A 20,180-nucleotide genomic window follows, 5' to 3' on the forward strand; every position below is an offset into this window, starting at 1 on the left:
TTGACCAAAGTGCAGGGTTTATGCAGAGGGTGTGTGGGAGATGAACACACAATTGCTCAGGCCTGACTGTGGAGGGATTTTTTTTTTTTTTTTTTATAACCGTGAACTTTATCCTGAAGTAGAGGAGTTCCTTTTAAGCGAGGAGTGATAGAGTAAGGGGTGTGTGTGTGTGTGTGTGTGTGTGTGTGTGTGTGTATATATATATATATATATATATATAGTATTTTAGAAAGAAACAAGTAGCAAGAGTGTGTAGAATCGCCTAGTGGTGTGGGAATTTGGAAGTCTGTGGACACAACAGTTAGGAAAATCAGGAGATAATACCAGTTTGTAGGGAAATTGCAAAGTTTACTTTTCTAAACCTTAAGAAACCCTTTTTTAATGGAAATTTTCAAGCAAATGAAGAAAGAGAAAGATTATAATGAATCCTCTAGCCATAAACTTTTCTGCCATTCTTTTTCATTTGTCTCCTGCCACGTCATGTTTTCATTTTATCAATTACCTTTTGCTTTTGGGATTCACATGTAGCTGTGAGAAGCAATACAGAGGAATCACTTGCACCCTTCCAAAATTTCCCTTCATGGTAACATCTTGCAGGATTATCGTACAAAATCACAACCAGGATATTGGCCTTGATTCAGTCAAGATACAGAACATTCTGTCCCCACAAGAATCCCTGGTGGTCCCTTGTCAAGAGCCACATCATCCATTTCCTTCTGGCCTCACCCCGTGTACCCCATCTTCCTGGAAGTGGAAGCCCCCTCCTTTTTCTTTAACTAGAGTATTTTAAAACAAATCTTATACAGCATACCACTTAGTCTGTGAACACTTCATTATGCTTCTGTAAAAGATAGCACTAAAAAAAACCCCAAATGCCACTGTCTCAGTCATGTTAATAGTCCCTTAAAGTTTTTTCCTGTTGTCTAAAATATATCTTTTTTTACTGTTTTTCAAGTCAAGATTCAAAGTTCACAACTGCCTTTTGTTGACATAGTTCTTAAGTCTCCCTTAATTTAGAACAATACCCCTTCTTATTTCTCAGGCCACTTACTCGTTGATGAAATTGGGTTACTTTACCCAAAGGATTTCCCATATTTTGATTTTGTCTGATTCTTACCATGTTTCCAAATTATTTCTCTTATTGCCCATATTTCTTGTAAACTAATATTTAGACACAAAGACTCAATTATATTTAGGGGTTTTTTTTTGGTAAAAGGGATACACTGGCAGTGCTTCGTATTTCTGTCATATTGCCATCGCAGGAAGCGGATATCAGCCATTTCACTCTCAGTGACGCTCAGATCAATCAGTGGGTTTAGGAACTGTCATCCTAATCCATCTATCATAAAGTTCACCATCAGCTTGCCATCCATTGTTATCTATCAAAGATTTTTGACAAAGTCTATTATTGCATTAGGGGTTGCCAAGGAGTCGTTTTCCAATTTTCACTCATTTTAGCTATGATTTTTAGAAGAGACATTTCCTTCATCCTAACAAATACATGACAAATGTTTGAGTATTTGCCTTTACTTGTAAGTTTTCAGAATAATAAGCTGATGCCTTAGCAACCCTTATAGGATGTAGTAGTGGTTGTTTTTTTTTTGGAGAGTATCGTTGTGAAATTGCTTAATGATGTTTTTATGTATTATGTGTTTTTCAATACGATGTCATCGTTCTTCTTCTTATGTTCATACTGTTTCACCTCCAACCAGTTGGAACCTCTGCCACGTGGAGTCTGTCTCCATTTGTTATGAGCCATGAGGTTTTGAGAGCTTCCTTGGTTTTAGGAACAATACCACGTCCCAGGATCATTTATTGCATTTCCTGTCCATACCTGGAATCAGCCTTTCTCTAGAGTCTTGGTTACTTTTAATGGGATATGGGATTTACAGCTCACAGTCTGGATGCAAAGTCCAAATTCATTATTCAACATGTACCTTTTTATTGCCATCTATGATTCAGGACAATGTAATAATAATAATAGTAAGAAGAGAAAGAAACAATAATGTGTTGGGAAAATTTTCAGTATTTTACATTCAGTATCTTATTTTATCATCAGAGTACCCTATGAGAAGGTATCCTGTTATTCTCACTCTATATCTGAGGATTGTGAGGCACAGAGAAGTCAAGTAAATTACCCAGGGTCATACAGTTATTAAATAGTTTGAGATGGGACTTGGACCCAGGAATTTTGATTCCGAAAACAAGCTCTTATTGGTATGCCACACTGCCTCACTGTCTTTCTGTAGCCAGCTTGCTGAATCAGATGTTTTACAATTTTAATAGCCTTTCCATCAAGTAAGTTAACCAATGAACCATAGTGTATTTAAAAGCTGGTGTATAGTGAGCTATAGGGGACAATGCAGCAGTGGTTAAGAGCTTTCTGACTTTTGAGCCAATACTACCTGGGCCCATAATAACCTTGCTGTAGCCACTTAATAATTTATGTAATATTGAACAATTAAACTCTTCTGTTGAAACTCTTCTGACACCAATGTTAAATTCTATAGACATAAAAAACCATGAGGAAGAAAACAAGGAGAAAAGTGATTGTGTCTGTGACCTGTTCATAGATGACAGTAAAAACTCTAGTTTATAGTGTGTAGATCATGGGTGGCAAGTGTTTTTTTTTTTTTTTTTTTTGAATGAAGTTTTGCTCTTGTTGCCAGGCTGGAGCGCAGTGGCGCGATCTCGGCTCACTGCAACCTCTGCCTCCTGGGTTCAAGCAATTCTCCTGCCTCAGCCTCCTGAGTAGCTGGGATTACAGGTGCCTGCCACCACGCCTGACTAATTTTTGTGTATTTAGTAGAGACGGGGTTTCACCATGTTGGCCAGGCTGGTCTTGAACTTCTGACTTCAGGTGATCCACCCGCCTTGGCCTCCCAAAGTGCTGGGATTACAGGCGTGAGCCACCACACCCGGCCAATGGGTGGCAAGCTTTTAGCCATGACTTGGAGGTAGATATATTAGAGAATTCATTTAAGACATTGGGAAGTGACTAACAAATGGAAAATTTGGAAGGTAGGTGGAGAACAGCAGAGTAAAATGTTTTTCCAAATTTGAGGATTTACATATATATATGTATGTTTCTATATTCTATCATACTGCTTCAAAATAAATAATAGAGAAGATGTTCTTAATTGAATTCAGTTAATGTTTATTTAACTACATTCAGAGATGCTGTTGTATGCAGTAGAAGGTCCAAAGATGAATCAGACGTGATCCATTTCCACAAAGAGTATACTCAATAGTGGGGAACATAGCTAGAACTGTCTAAGTCACTGGGCAGAGTGTTTGTGGATTTTGAAAGAGGAATTCAGCCATGTATAAATCCTTAATAAAAGAGTGCCTCCTACTGTCTTGGAAGATTTACTTTTTGGTCAGTATGCATCTTTGGGAGAAACACACCTAGGATGGTGAGAGGAAGGGGCCAGACAAGTTGCTTAAATCAGCCATGGTCAGCATCCAAGGTGGTCTAGCTATCCAAGGTGGAGAGTGGTCAGTGCTACCTAAGATGTATAAACACAGTGTGAATATGAAGCAGTGTGGAGCATTTTCGGTCATGGGGATCAGGGTAGGCTAAATGGAAAATATGCCATTTGTGGTTAGCCTTAAAGGATGTAGGCAGTGTCGGTGAAACAAGGACTGAGAAGGACAGTAGGAGTTGATAGAACTTACTGAGAACAGTTAAGATGGATTTTTAAATAAAGTCAGCTTTATTTGGTATATTTGTGTCTAAACAAATGACTCTAGAGAGGAGGAGTAAAGGAAATCTATTTGAGTGTATTATGGCCAGGAGACATGGTTTATAAAGAGTTGGAATTAAACTGCATATTTCATTTTTATTCCACGCGCAACTGTGGAATTGGCAGCTGTGTGAAACCTTGATGCTAAAGGGAGTGAGGGCTGCTTGGTTGATTTGCTGGGTTTCATCACCTCATTATTTAGAGAGATGAAGAAGTTATTTTGTAGAAATAAAAAGATGATGGAAGGTAGATGATTTTAAATAATTCAAATGAAAACCCAGAATTTAAGAATCAAGCCTGAATCTGTTGATATATTTGAAGTCCAAGTTATATTTAAAGTTACAAATGTCAATGTTTCTCTTTCGGACTGAAAATATCACTAGGCAATATTTTGATTGGACAGGCAGATTAAAGATGTTCAAATACCTGTGCATATACTGGGAGCTGATGGATTGAGACCTATGTGAATTTTCTGTGGGGTCAAGTTGTAGAAGACCACAGTTGAGAAAGCGTTCACAGAACTTATGTGTCATGAGATGACACCATTGGAAAAATATCATGCACTTGATCCCCTAAATTTTCCAGACTGTCCCTTTCTTGTAACTTTCTCATGAATCTCACTGGACTTCTCCTATCTTCTAAAAAGAATATAAAATTGATCCTCCATGCTCTTTCCTTAATATAGCCTGTTGTGACTTCATAATACTGAGTGGGAACAAGCTGGTTTCTTTGAAAGAATGATAGCGTTCAATCTTTTATTGTTTAGTTTGTAGTAATGTAAGCAATACATAAATATGCTCCCTGTAAAAATTAAACATTTCAGATAAGAGAGTCTCCTTTCACCAGCATTTACAATGATAAGCATCTCCCCTGTCTCTTCCTATGATATATGCAGAGTTTTTACTGTGCATTTGCGTGCATGGAAATGCACCCACAGAAGAAATACAGAACCACTTTGAGTGTAAGGGTGTGTGTTTTTAATAAATCATTCTTCACACAATGCTTTCAAACTTGCCTTTCTTAGTAAAAAAAAAGATTCTTGGGAAAAGTCTATATTACTATATGTAGACTTAACTCATTTTTAAAATTGCTGTATATATCCTATGCTGTGGATATATCCCAGTTTATTGATCCCTCTGCCTACTGGTGGATATTTATATTGTTTCTAATGTTCTACTTATCAACAATGCTGCATTCATTTCTTCCTAGCCCTGTATGAGCTTTCTTCATAATAGTCTCCCTTTTTTTGTTTATCTCTTCTGGTTAGGTAATCTTCTTAAAATGCTGGGAACCCATGAAATGTAATAGCTAATTTTGTGCAAGGACCAATAATATCCTGTAAATTAGCCTCAAAATTGCCCAAACCATTTCCTTTGGTGAATTCTAAAGCTTCATTAGTACTTGTGATTTAGTCAAATAGGCCTGGCTGGAGCTGTTCCCACCCTGTCCGTAACTTTTGGAATAAGTTTTCTTTATCTTTCTGCCTGCCCATCCTCAGAGCAGCCTTTGTTCCCTGGCCCAGTGGGAGCACAGCAAAGTAGAATGCACTTTCATAGACTAAGTCCATTACTCTCTCTCCTACTGTCTACCAGAGTTTTGTCCAGTATATGATGGGGGAAGACTTTATTTGGGATGACACAGAAGAGAGAACAGATCTCTTCTCTTGAGATCTGTTATTATAACCAGTCATTTGTGATCTTATAACCTGGAAAAATCCCGGAAGCCTAGTAAGAGGTAGTTAAGTTTCAGTCACAGCTGAGTGATTTACCCATAAGTATTTCTTAATAGCCCAGCAAGGAGTCATAAGTAAGATCAGGCTTTTGTTGATAGGATTATTTCTGTGCAAGGTAAAATTATCCTGGTATGAAGTACAGGAAAACAAAAAGCCTTTTTCTTTAGGTCTTTAACAAAAGAGCAGGCACAGAATGTCTAGGGGGCGGCTACTGTTGGAATCAGAAGAATGCAAAAATCCAAATGAGGGTACAGCATTTCACTGTGTTTTTAGTGTTGATCTTGCAAAGCGCATGCCTTGTATCACCAAGTTAGCTACCTTTGGTATAATAGAGATGGTTTGTTTTGGAACATAGGACAAGTGTTAAAGGTTTCTTGCATATATCACTAACAATTCTACACAGTAACTTATTGACGTAATTTTGACATTCTCGAAAAGTGTGCTCTTTTGTTTAACTCTCTCAACAATACTGACCCAGGCAGGATAAGCAATCCTGTAGATTATCCAGAGTAGGTGATTTATTTCATCATGGTCAAAACATATACAAAATCTGTCTTCACACCCATCTGTTCCTAGAGATAGAGATAGATACATATTTATACAAAATAGAGATATGTATTTATACAAAAATAGAAGGGAACCATGGGATTTTGAGGTGTGCTGTGAAATTCCTACTATTTATCTTTTGTGTTTGACTATCCGTAGGGCTGTAAGCTTACTCAGAGCTCACATAGATGCGCCCAGGTACTGTAAGTCAACCACTGTGCTTGGTCTCTGCCCTGTTCTTGTCCTGTGAACTGAAGAAGGCCTCAAATGCATTTGGTTTGGTGAGGCTAGAAGCACTTGTATTTGCTACCTCTATGTTTAAAAAAAAAAAAAAAAAAAAGCCCATTTTGTGTGTCTGTTCCCTATAAGAATTGAGTTCTTTGCCTGCTCTGTTTTCAGACATCAAGCCTTACTTTAATGTGTTTTTCTAACTCTGTGCTCCCCATACATACTTGATCATCAAAATCACCTGAAAATACTGTGAGTTCTATGATCAGACAAGTTTAAGAAACAATCTTAGCCTGATGTGTGAGATCTGTCTCTTGGAGTTTAATTGCTGAGTCCTGTCAAGGACCCAGGTCCATAGCATGATCCTGCAAGCACTTGGTGTCTGGCATTGCTCTTGGCAGTAAATGAATTAAAACTACAAATAAGTTAGGAGGCAAGCATCACTTCCCAAGGATCCTTTCCCAAATCAGGAGAGGCTCAGTAAGTGCTGTGAATCATAGTAATATTTATTCATTATTTCAACAATGATTTGAGTGTACACTATATGCCAGGAATTTGTGCTCAGTGCTGGGGACACACAGCTGAGAATGAGGCATTGTTTAGAATGAGCTAACATTTACTGAAGTGCTTATGGTGGGATGAATACCCAGCTAACTGCTTCACGTGCCTTTGCTGGTTATAACTTCGTAACTGTCCCATGAGGTGGGTAGTGTCACCATCATTTTAAAATTAAGAAACTGTTATTTCAGAAGTTTGACTGACTCTGTCAAGGTCACGATCTCATAACAGGGAGATTCAGAGTCCATACCGGACGTATATTCCTGTCTCTGTTCATCTTCTGCTTAACACAATCTATGTGTCTCCACACTTTCCTCTTTCTACAGCCATCACTCCGTGATAGAATCGCCTGGTGAACTTTTAAAAAGTATCCTTGCCTGGGCTTTACCCAAAACAGATGAAAGAATAGTTGATGGGGCCCAGGCATGAGCATTTTTCAAAGCTCTCTGGGTGATGCCAATGTGTAGAGATGGTTGAGAAGCATTTCGAGCATTGTTAATTGACATCGAATACATACTGCTCCTGCCAGCCTCATGGTTTCTAGCATTCTTCTTAGATCATTTGGCTGATTAAATGATTAATGATTCCAAATCACCTTTCTTCCCTTTTAAACAAACAGAAATCTATCAAAATATAGCAAATACTTTCATAATGCAAAATGTTCCTCAGTGAGGGACATGATGAAAGACCCATTTAACTGGGAATTTAGAAACTTGAAGATATATTTTCAGGGGGAAGTATAGTCAACAGTGAGTGATGAGGAATGACCTGGGGTCTAGAGCACCAATGAGCTCCTGGATCTCTCGTTTTCTGATGTGATTCTGAGATCCTGAGATCTTTTAATCTGTTGGGGAAAGAAAACCTTGGGACAGATGGTAGTTTTTGAAAATTTCCCTCAACCCTGGTGAACACAGGTCATACGTCAACTTATTTTTTTTCCCCAAATCCAAGTCAAAGTAAAATAAAAGCTAAATAGGAGCTTACTAATTTGGATGCCTTAATATATGTACTTTATACTAAAGATTATTTTGAATGCTCAAAGAAAAAAGAATACATTAAAAAGTAGAAGAATAGACATTTGCATTTCTTGAGGCTGTTGGACAACTTTACTCAAACAATGCATGCATATATACTTATGTAAACTTTTGATTTAAGAATTCTGCGTTTCTTGCTGTCAACACTTTGTTAAACATCTATTATATGGTCAGTAATATCTTGCCTTTTAAAGATAGCAGTCTAATTAATCATTGACTCTCCACTAATTAAATCTGTTTTTATCTTGTCTTCAATCAGTGGGTTGTGACTGATCCCTATGACAGGTTTTACTCAAAGCATCTATATCAAATATTAAGGGAAAATGGTTAGTTGAAATAATCACAATATTGTGGTCTATAAAATTTCTAGAAAGAGAAAGACAAGGAAAGTAAATTTGGGGGTCACTGTATTTCAACAAGTTTGAGGCACTTTTATGAGAAGAAAAAAATCAAGGCTACCTGGGAGGGGGGAAACTTTTTAAACCATTAGGTCTTTAGACAGAGAAAGAAAGAACAATGACTTCCACCCCACTGTCCTAGTGATTTAAGGTGAGTATTATCTTTGCATTTTACAAGTCAGACAACTGATAGGACAGTTGGATCATAAATTTTCGGTAGGGTCCAGAGTCATTTTATGACTATTACTAGAAAAGATCATTACCAAAAGAGTAAACTGAGAAAAAAAAAAAAAAAAAAGAAAAAGAAAAACGTGAAAAATGGCCTCCTTTTTTACATTTCCACATAGGTGATCTCCATACCAGGAGATGAACTTGAACTTGGTTGGGCGGGAGACGAACCTGGTTGGGCGGGAGACTGGAGCCCCTCAGAGAATTTGGGATTCTTCCATTTTTACTGGGAGGGTTGGCAGGTATAACATGTGTTGTTATGTGAGTCCATGAGAGCCTCTGGGGTTCTTACTCCCTGCCTCTCCATGTGGTAGAGAGTCAGTCGCTTACTCTGAAGCACTCAACTGATTTCTGTCTGTGGCTTACCCATGAACAGTGGCTTGGAAGTGTGAAAGCATGAGAAGCATGCAGTGGAACAGCATGCGCTGCCGCCATCTTCTACTTGGTTCTGCATGGGAAAGCTCCTGGGCTGGTTGCCTCTGGGCTCAGGCTTTTTTCTCTCTCTCCCTACAGAACTCACTGAAGGCTTCAAATCGGAAGAAGAAGAGAACAAGCTTTAAAAGAAAAGCCAGTAAAAGAGGGATGGAAGTAGGTGTTTCAGAGTTTTATTCTGAGGAATTTTCACTTTCTTTCCATAACCTACTCTGCCCTATGAGATCAGATCTAAGTTGATTTTTCTGATCTATCTTCTACCACTGCTTTCTCCTCACTGCACTCTAACCACAATAGAATTCTTTCTGTTCTTTTTAAAAAAACAAACTCTCAAAACTAACCTCTGCACTTGCCTGGAAATATTATCCCCAGGATGATGATGATGAAGATCAAAGCTAGTATTTCTGGAATATTTGGAGTTTACAGAGTAAAATAAAAAGCCTGGCTTAATTCTCTGGAGCAAATGATAACTTGAGATACTGTCTTCCAAGTCTTACATGGAAGTTGTGTTAAGAGTCAGCCCTGGGAAACAAAATGTAGGGTTTTTCCACCTCCCTTGCCTTGGGGTTGCGTTTCAAGCCATGGATGTGTATCCTAACAGTGCTGATCGCTTCTTTCAGCAGGAAAACAAAGGTCGTCCTTTTGTGATAAAACCCATCTCTTCTCCTCTCATGAAACCCTTGCTTGTATTTGTGAATCCCAAGAGTGGAGGCAACCAGGTGAGTCATTTTTCATGATTTTTAACTGAGAAGTTTTGATAAGTTCTTGAAGACACAACTCTCACGGCCAATTAAAATAGTACCACTAGGATCCAGGCTTTGGAAGACACCGGTTTCTCAGGAACAAGGTTATTGTTTCTCTGATAGCTTTACACATTACAGGGCTGCGTAAAACCTAGATGTTCTATAATTCGTCTGTCTGCTTCCATATAAGACTCTAACAGAGGCACTTAAACCTAACTACTGACTTTTTCCTTACAGATTTTCAAGAAAGGATATTCCAGAATTTCTCTTAGTTCAAATGTTTCAGGATTCCTCAATTCTTGTAGTTAGGAGGTCCTTTATCAACTTCTTTTTATTTCTTTCTGTTGCCATTTAGATACAACTACTTTCGTCCCTATCCTCAGAGAAGAAGGAAGGATGATTCATGAGTCATGATAATCACTACCAAATACCACCAACATTATAGAAAATATCAACTTCTTAAGGTTTCACTTGGTCCTAGCCCAAATTTGATAGTACAGATAGTTATCTCCTTTGAGAATAAAGAAATTGACTTAGAAAAGTTAAGTCTTAAGGCATGCCTAAAGTCACACTGCTCTTTAAAGGACAGAATTTGTTCTTGAATCCTGGTCTTTGTCTCTTCATCCAATTCTCCTCCCACTCTCTGAGGCTTCTTATCAATACTCTTCTATGGGCTTTAATTTTCTGTTATTTTCGTCTGAGTTTGGATGAGAAAATATTTTCTTTATCCATGAAGTATATATTTTACATTTTGAGACAAGATTCCTTCAGGTTTTACAATAAACAACTGGAGATTTGAAACCCTTTAGTCATCCCACATAAGGAAGGTAAGTTGTATAATTAGAATTGACCCAATGGTCCAAGATGATGTTCTTATTACTAAAGACAATGGGCATTGTCTGGAATGTATTAATTACAATAAAACTTCTCTTATGGGAGCTTATGATTTAAATGAAATATTATTCCTCCTTTCATCTCTTTCTTCAAAATTCTCAAAAACTTATGATAAAAATGTGTATTAACATTTTGTAGAACAAAGAAAAGAGTTTGTGTAAGCAAAGAAACCATTTGCTTTCAAGACCTGCATTTTTGAGTTGCTGAGAGATCTTTGCGGAGTAATGATGGCAATTCTAAGACATCGTTAGAGGAGGACCTAGACATTGGTTTCCTTGAAATGAGGTTTAATTTTCCCTGAACCATACCCACTCTCTTGGGCTAGTATCTCTATGTCCTATCAAAGGTTAGAGATGCAGTTGGGAACCATGAAACATGGAAATGTAATTGGTTCCATGATTTTGGCCACCTGAGCACAACATATTAATTAGTTTCAAATATATTTTGTCATGACAGTCCACATATAAGATGCGTTTATTAAATCATTATAAGCTCTCTTTCCTAGGGCACACAGAAGCTTGTAAGTTATCTATTTCTTTAAGGAGCTGATGATCCAGTTAAGACATAGCCTGTTCCTATTCCAGTCTATGTATAAATTATTATTAATGGGGACTTCAGAGATTATCTAATATTACTTCCTATTTCACTAAATAGAAAAGAGAGGTCAAGGAAGCTTAAAGTGAACTTTTCTAAAGACATCTTGTTTGTTAATGACACAAAAGGAACAAATGGAAAATAATTTAAGCAACATTAACTGCATGTGACTTCTAAATTGAGTGGCTTAGACTGCAGTGCTATGGTATTTCAGAGGTAAGCAGTGACTTGGGAGCGATAAGGAAATGGTGTCATGGACATGGCTGAAGTCAAAGATGGACACTACTTAGTTATGCAGAGGAGAGAAGACTGGAAGGACTGTCCTTTTCCTGCTCTTTACTGTGGCAGATTCCTGTGTGGCAAATTCTTGTTCATCCTTCAAGGCTCAGTGGTGCCTTTCTGAACCATTTCTGGAGATCAGTCATCCTGTCCACTATGCCCCGATAGCCCTTGGTACACATTTGCATGATATGAACTGCAACATAACTGCTCTATGTGCATCTTCACTGTTGGGATACAGGTCCATCATTGAATCTGTGATTGCTAGAATACAGCACATCGTTAAATAATTGTATAATAGGATTAGAAGAACAGATGTCATGATGCCGATTATTCATTTTGAGGACAATATGATGAGTGGTGCATGCATATTAAGTTATTGGAAATGTGATTAGATAAAGATCAGAATGATCCTATGGAATCATGTCTCTAAGAAACAGGATACTTCATATTGAAGACTTTGGATTTATGCAATGGAAACTAGTTTTTTTGCTGTTTAAAATATTTTAGCTTAAAAAACCTTTTGGCTTTTGAACAGAGGAGTAATATGGTGGAATGTAATGTGCATATGACTCGGTTGGGAATCGTGTTACAATGCAGATTCTGCTTCAGTAAGTCGGGGTGGGCCGTAAGATGCCGCATTCGTAACAAGCTCGCAGGTGCTGATACTGCTGCTCAGAGAACCATACTCTGGTTAGCAGGAGCTTACTGTGATCAATAGAAAAATAGATATTTTTTGTTAAATCCTGAGTTTTGCCTTTTCGTAATTTACTTATTCTATTCACCTGCTTTTAACTATAAAAGCATTCCTGTCTCTTTCCCTCTTTGAAACTTAGGCTTTAGACTTTTTTTTTTTTTTTTTTTTTTTTTTTTTTTTTCATTTTTAACTTGCTTAGTCTTCTGTTTTTTAAGTAAATGACTGGGCAGTATTGCCACCTACTGGCAAGAAAAATAGCTTTTTTCTTTATGTAATATTTTACTTGTGTGAGGAAAACATTTTGAAGGAATGTATTGGGATGAACATATGTAAGGACTGCTTCTATGTCTTTCTTTTAAGAAATCCCATATTTTAAAACTCTTTAATTTTTTTCTAAATTGATACATTATTTTTTGTACATACTTATGGAGTACATATGCTATTTTGATACATTTATGGCATGTATAATGGGTATTTAGCACATCTATCACCTCAAACATTTGTCATTTCTTTTTCTTTGAAATATTTCAAATCTTCTAGTTATTTTGAAAGGTACAATATACTGTAGTTTAGTATAGTCACCCCACTGTGCAAACACTAGAACCTTTTTCTTCTATGTAGTTGTATGTTTGTACTCACTATCCAACCTCTGGTCATTCCCCACCCCCACCACACCCTTCCCAGCCTCTGGTAACTATCATTCTACTCTCTACCTCTGTCAGATCCACTTTTTTTAGCTCCTCTACATATGAGTGAGAGCATGCCAATTTTTGTCTTTCTGTGCCAGGTTTATTTCGCTTAACATAATGACCTCCAGTTCTATCTTTGTTGCTGCAGATGACAGGATTTCATTCTTTTTTATGGTCAAATAGTATTTCATTACGTATATGTATCACGTTTTCTTTATCCATTCTTCTGTTGATGAACACCTAGGTTGCTAAATCTCTTCTTTTAAACTTTGCAGTAGTTGTCTCTTTGTTTTTCCAACACTCTTAAGGTAGAGATGACACTGGGTGTTTTGCAAAGCTGTAGAGCTTGGTAGCGCTGCTGCTATTGTATTATTGGGATTTGAATTATTTGAGGAATCAGGGACCAAAATTTCAACTTTTTTTTTTTTTTTTTGAGACGGAGTCTTGCTCTGTCACCCAGGCTGGAGTACAGTGGCACGATCTCAGCTCACGGCAACCTCCACCTCCTGGGTTCAAGCAATTCTCTTGCCTCAGCCTCCCAAGTAGCTGGGATTACAGGCATGTGCCACCACACTAGGCTAATTTCTGTATTTTTAGTAGAGACGGGGTTTCACTGTGTTGGCCAGACTGGTCTGGAATGCCTGACCTCGGGTGATCTGCCTGCCTCGTCCTCCCAAAGTGCTGGGATCATAGTACTATGCCCAGCCAAGAATTTCAACTTTGAATACCTCCTTCTGTGGAAAGAGATAGTAAGTAGAAGATAAAGTTTACTCCAATGCAATCCCCTCCTATGTGTGGAAACTTTCGAGTACTAGAGAAATAGGCCCCCTCCCTTACACTTCTGTTTGCCTTAATGTCAAAACTTAGATTTTTCTTTGAGGTCCTGGCCTCATTAGCATATTTCTGAGTTTTATAGAATCCTGTGATGTTTCTCAGTATTTCCTGCTTTCACACTGGCTCTCCCTCACGTTCTCTCATGACTTTCTCTTCCAGTGACCTAGACTTTAACTTCAGGGTAAAGCAACGTTCTGACCTCTAGGATGATTCTAGCTGATCATCCCCCAGAGCCGAGGGATCCAGACCCTGGCTTTGCATGCTGTTCGATGTGGAATCCTAGGGTAGAGGTATGGCAGGAGTTGGATCCTTGGATTAAAAGCCCCAGGTCTTTATCAGTAGGGTGATCAAGGAAGAGGTATCCAGTCTGTGGACAGACTCATGCCAGCTGAGTTTACACCACCATTTGGGAATAGGCTTTCTCAGACTAGGGTCACCCCTCCTAAGTTGGGGGCCAGTCACATCAAGGTGAGGAGAAGTGGAAGACAGAAAGAGTAAATAACTTCAGATGAGAAATTTTAGTCCCAAAACTGTTTCTAAATAATTGGACAAACAACTTTAATGAAGTACTTACTTTTCTTCAGTACTGGAAACTTCGCAACCGAGTGATAATTCAAGGATAATTATGTTTAGATAAAAGTTTAGGCTCCTAAGGTTTAGAGTAGGCAAGGAAGAGGGCAGAGGGCAGTCAATAGATGAGGACACTTGTCAAAATCTAACCTCAAGATCTTCTTGTCCAGCCAGCCTCAACAGATGGAATTAAAACAACCAAATGATGAATCTATGGAAAGTCCTGTTTCTGAAATCATAATATTGGTGGAAGAACTGGGCAGCTAAGACCCAAACTAGCCCCTGTGATAGGTCTGGCTCCTTAGTCTGTAGCCAGAGTGATGCATAAAAAAAGTCAGTTTGGAGGAAAAAAAAAAAAAAAAAAAAAAAAAAAAAAAAGGTGGTCTGAATCTCTTAATTAAGACTTTTCAATGACTCCTTGTTTTCTATAAATCTCAAGCTCTGAAACTTCATCTATTTGGGGTGGAAAGAAAGACTTTACTTATTTTTCAAGACACATTTCAGATATTTTACTTACAATGCCTTCTAATCTCTCAACTTGGGCTAAGAGTGTTTCCTCTGGGCACTCATCCTCCTCAGCAGACATCTGTATCAGAGAAGTTCTCATCTTTAGTGAATTAATTTATTTTGTTTTGCTCTCCTTCCAGTAGATTCTGAGATCCTGATGGTACACATGGACAGAGTAGGGGCCCAATACGTATTATTGAATAAGTGATGCATTCTGTTTGGATTGTTTGAAGCAGTTTGAAATAATTATTTCTTAAGCCCTTCCTCTCATTAATGTATTTTCCTCTGGCCTTTCTTATCGTCTGGGCAGTTGTTCTTTCTATAATCTAGACAATGCCTGCATGATATAAACCAAGACTTAGTAACATAGCAGAGTTTCAGCCTACACTAGAGTTATGGTGCTTTGATGAAGATTGATGTGCTGTTTGAACGGATCAATTCTTGATTGCTTCTCCACACCCCCAACAACTGTCATTAGGTTTTCCTTTATGAATAATGCACAGAACTTCCTTCTGAGAGCAAGATCATCTCTGTCTTGTTCATCTGTGTATTTCTCTGTATTCTCTTACCTAAAACTGTGCCTGTCACATAGTAGGTGAATGAATGACTCTTGTTAAATCCAGCCACTTTTTGGGAATTTGTATTCTCCTGTTGTACTCCCTCGCCAGTACCTGCTGCTTGGAAGAATAATGTTCTTTTCACTCCTTAGGAATACCCATTCTTATAATATCTATAAAACTTCTGTGGTCGGTGAGGTATATCTACAACAGCATGCATGGATTGGGATTGGCATATAAGCTGTTTTTTTTTTTTTCGTTTAGAGAAAATTGCACAAAAGTTGCAGTTTCTGTGTTTAGCATTATAGCATGTGATAACTATGAGAGTGTTGGAGACTTGTTAGTGAGTGACAAGTGTCTAAATGAGCAGATTTAATTGTACTATTGAGGAAGAAACAAATTACTCTTCTCCTGGTGAATTATTTGTGTAACCATTCAGTTACATTTAATAAATTACCTCTATTAAAGCTTTAAAGTGACTTAACCTAGAGGTAACAGCAGAGTTAATATAATTCGTTTGAATGTGTGAGTTAGATCTTTGTTTCTCCACCCACTAGGTGGAGCATTTTTTCAATGCTTTCTTTTAGACACTTATCATTTTTGGTAATAAATACCATATTTTGGAAAGAAGATTACTTTTTAAAATATGTAGTCATATCATGCCTGAATGTCAACTTCAACAGGGTAGCCATGCCTGGCTCTGCAAGTTATCTCTACACGATTGCAGGAATGTTATTCCAATAGACTACAATAGAAATGGCACCTCTGCGGCCACTCAGACCTTTTAGAGAAATTCAAGTTAAGGAAAACAATCTGTCAATGCTTTTTATTTTTATTTTGTGGAAGATGTTAATTACCTAGTAATGTTTGCATGATAGGGAGGCTGAAACTGAGATGTGCACTCTCCTATAGCAAAGGTGGAAAGGAGTAATTAACATCAACAATTCAAACTACTCTAGGAATCTAAAACTGAACACAAAATTTTCTTTTCTTTTCTTTCTTTTTTTTTTTTTTTTTGAGACAGAGTCTTTCTCTGTCGTCCAGGCTGGAGTGAAGTGGCGTGATCTCGGCTCACTGCAAGCTCCGCCTCCCGGGTTCACGCCATTCTCCTGCCTCAGCCTCCTGAGTAGCTGGGACTACAGGTGCCTGCCACCACGCCCAGCTAATTTTTTTGTATTTTTCATAGAGACAGGGTTTCACCATGTTAGCCAGGATGGTCTTGATCTCCTGACCTCGTGATCCACCCGCCTTGGCCTCCCACAGTGCTGGGATTACAGGCGTGAGCCACCGCGCCCAGCCTGAACAAAGAATTTTCTAGCAAGTCAGTTGGAAATGTTTTATAAATTAGTTGGTCATTAAAATAACTCCTGTGTTACCTATTAAACATAAAAGATTATTCAAGATAATCCCAAACATACTTCATAACAAGGCTCAGCATGAGAAGAGGGAAAATGATCCAGTATTTAGTGTGTATATAGATCTAAATCTGCTTGAATTTGATAGGAAGCAAAATATGTCATTTGGTGAAACTGAAGGATTCGTTGTAATTATTAGATAGAGTGTGATTCCTAAAATTATAGCAAGCACATGATAAGGCAGAACTTTTAAATTATAGGTTTGGCTGGTACATGCAACAAAAGACCTGCACTGGCCTATGTAACAACAGGAGTAACAATGTGATAATTATAAGCTACACTTTACCGCTCACATTTGCAAGTGTAATTTAATGAATAGATTAACAGGCTGCAAAAAAGAAAAGGATTAACATTAGCAAAGGTCTGTTTTGTGCCACATACTGTGCTAGATACGTGACTGTTACTGATTGATTTAATTCTCATATTCACCCTGGAAGGTGGACATCCTTTCTATTTTATATACTGCATTTCTGCAAGGTTATAAATACTCATGATTATTCAGAACACTGAAGTTAGTTTGACCTCAAATCTCATACTATGTCTGCTATACTAGGATGACTCTTAAATACAGTTTATTAGTTAAACAAGCCTTGGAATATTTTAAGAAAGAGCAATTGTGATATCTACTAAAACAACAATATTTTGAGCAGCAAACTTGGCTCAACTGGTCAAATATTATTTGCTATGGGTGATAAAATGGGGCATCCTGCTCATTTTTAAAGCTCTTTTGGTATTGCTTGATAAAAAGGTTCTTCTTGAATTTCTTGTTTGCTCAATCCACTTTAAAAATGATCTCTAAAGTGACCTTATGTCTGCTATAATGATGATCTCTATAAATGTCACAGTTACTTAAAACGCCCCAAAAATGTTCAAGTGAGAGAGAAGTGTTTGGCTTAAACAAACCGGTATAGGCATGGAGATTGAAAATGTCAAAGTAAGCTGTAATCTTACTAAGGAAGTTTTATATATATATAAAATAACTGGGACCCTGGGATATTTTTGCTTCAGTTAGAAAAAAGTGTTTCTATAAAATTATATTGGCTGGGTGTGGTGGCTCACGCCTGTAATCCCAGCACTTTGGGAGGACGAGACGAGTGGATCACGAGGTCAGGAGATTGAGACCATCCTGGCTAACACGGTGAAACCCCGTGTCCCCTAAAAATAAAAAAAATAAAAAAGAAAAAAGACCAGGTGTGGTGGCAGGCGGCTGTAGTCCCAGCTACTCGGGAGGCTGAGGCAGGAGAATGGCGTGAACACGAGAGTCAGAGCTTGCAGTGAGCCGAGATCGCGCCACTGCACTCCAGCCTGGGGGACAGAGCGAGACTCCGTCTCAAAAATAATAATAATAAAAAAATAAAATAAATATGTAAATACAATTATATTAATACTTAGCTAATGCTGCCCATATTTTATATTATAACAGACAATAATCTGCACAATAAAGTGAAAATTAATGTCAAATTACATAGGTTCACTAATAACTTTTCTGTATGGATTTTCATACATTAATGATAGTAAAATAAATATTCATTAAGGGCTTGCTGCATTTTAAACACTGTAATGTACTTCTCAAAAATTATGGCTTTTAACCTTGCAACAAGTCTGCAAACTGGGTATTCTTGTCTCTGTGTTAAAGAAAAGGTGGGTTGAGCTAAATGAAGTTAAGAAACTTGCCCAGAGTTACATAGGGGATAAACATCTAGCCTGACATTCAACCTATGTATATCCATGACCAAAGCTGGTGATTTTAACTACACTTCTATACTGCTTATAATTAGATATTATTTTATTTACTTATGCATCATTCATTCACTCACTCATTTTTATTTGTTGAGACAGGGTTTCACTCCTATCACTCAGGCTGGAGTGCAATGGTGCGATCTCGGCTCACAGCACACTCCACTTCCTCGGCTGGGACTAAAGGCATGCGTCACCACACCTGGCTTATTTTTGTATTTTTTGTAGAGACAGGATTTTTGTCATGTTGCCCAGGCTGGTCTCAAACTCCTGGGTTCAAGCAATCCACCTGCCTCAGTCTTCCAAGGTGCTGGGATTATAGGCATGAGCCGCCATTCCCCGTGTATTATTTTAAATAAAAGGATTGATTTTTTTAAATGAGCAGTGGAAAATTTCTTCCTATTATTGCCTTTTTGTGTATTTATTTTTTACAGGGAACCAAAGTCCTGCAGATGTTCATGTGGTACCTGAATCCACGGCAAGTCTTTGATCTTTCTCAGGAAGGGCCAAAAGATGCGTAAGTCTGGAAATACTCTCCATGGTCCATAAGTATTTTAGGCAAGTGAGCACTTTCTGCTTCATTTTCTGATTACCTTGTGAGGTATTTCCTGACCATCTGTCATCTACTTTCTCACCTGTATCTCCTTCCTTTAAAACTTCATCTAAAGTTCTCTCCTACTCTTTCTTGGCTTAGTTCCCTTCAAAACATATCTTCTCAGCTATTAACTCAGGATACGTCTAGTGTGTTTGTTACTTACATGTGTGTAACTGCAGACTGTTCTCCACAAATCTGTGAATTGAGAAAGGACTCATTGTTTTTCTATTTCTTCATGTACAACTTTGGAGATGCACATTAGTGGGAATGTAAATGTATGTCTGTGGAGGGTGGAGCCATATTTGTTTACAAACATTTGAACTGAAAAGAGTGTATGTGCGCGCACGCGCCTGCGTGTGTACGAGAGACAGAATCAATTGATTATACCTGAGGACTCTGCACAAGTGTGGGGAAGACATATTAATTCCTGCTCAATCCCTTTTCTGAGCTTCTCAGAAATCTCATTCCCTGCTTTTGTTAGAAGTGTTTAAAACAAAGTCTAGATTGTAGGTGACCCATATCCTGTTTCTCCCCCTTGGTGGAGAGGCACACAGTGGAAAAGACGGACACTTCTGCTGTTCTCTGTCTCCCTGTTTTAAATTCATGTACTAGGATAGTTCAGATGTTATCTGATAAATGTTAGAACACAAGGATACCATTTATTTTTTAATAAGTAGCAATGTCAGAAGGTGATTTCTAGATAAATAGTATTATTGTATAAAATGGATAAATTACTTATTTTAAGCATGTAGGAGATTAGGAAATATTAAAATTAATTTGTTATTTTCTTAATGTATAAATTTCTTTGCCAGTTGAGTTTGCTGCAAGATTCTTTCTCTCTCTGTCCCTGTAATACACACACACACCCCCCCCCCCATATATTTATTTATTTTCTATACTTTATTGTGCTAAGGCAAATCTACTATCCTGGGATGTGCCATTTTAGGAGCTTATTTTCTTAAGATTTTATCACTTTAGTTAGACCCTAGAGAGACACTTCAGAGGTCACCATAAAGAACATGGTAGGACAGGAAATATTTTCAGAAGAAACCCATATTTTGTGATTTAAATAGGTGATATTTTCTCTATTACAGCCTCTCACAGCTTCACCTAAGCAAAAGATTTAGCAGGAGCAGTGTCACTGCATTTTTCTGAGAGCCAAGAGGA

The 20,180-nt window shown here is 37.8% G+C and overlaps 1 protein-coding gene across 8 annotated transcripts in view; it reads left to right on the forward strand.

Moving 5' to 3' along the window:
• Positions 1 to 20,180, forward strand: part of DGKI (diacylglycerol kinase iota) — a 464,727-nt gene that overhangs the window by 227,998 nt on the left and 216,549 nt on the right. For 6 of the 8 annotated variants that reach the window (XM_050782372.1, XM_050782373.1, XM_050782378.1 and 3 more), the window contains 3 exons: positions 8,984 to 9,058; positions 9,523 to 9,621; positions 18,853 to 18,935. In XM_050782372.1, the coding sequence (XP_050638329.1) occupies positions 8,984 to 9,058; positions 9,523 to 9,621; positions 18,853 to 18,935 (257 nt within the window). The remainder of the gene's footprint in view (positions 1 to 8,983; positions 9,059 to 9,522; positions 9,622 to 18,852; positions 18,936 to 20,180) is intronic. The other 2 variants (XM_050782374.1, XM_050782376.1) reach the window with 1 other exon arrangement.

The sequence above is a fragment of the Macaca thibetana genome, chromosome 3 (assembly GCF_024542745.1).
Source record: "Macaca thibetana thibetana isolate TM-01 chromosome 3, ASM2454274v1, whole genome shotgun sequence".
NCBI classification, from domain to species: Eukaryota; Metazoa; Chordata; class Mammalia; order Primates; family Cercopithecidae; genus Macaca; species Macaca thibetana.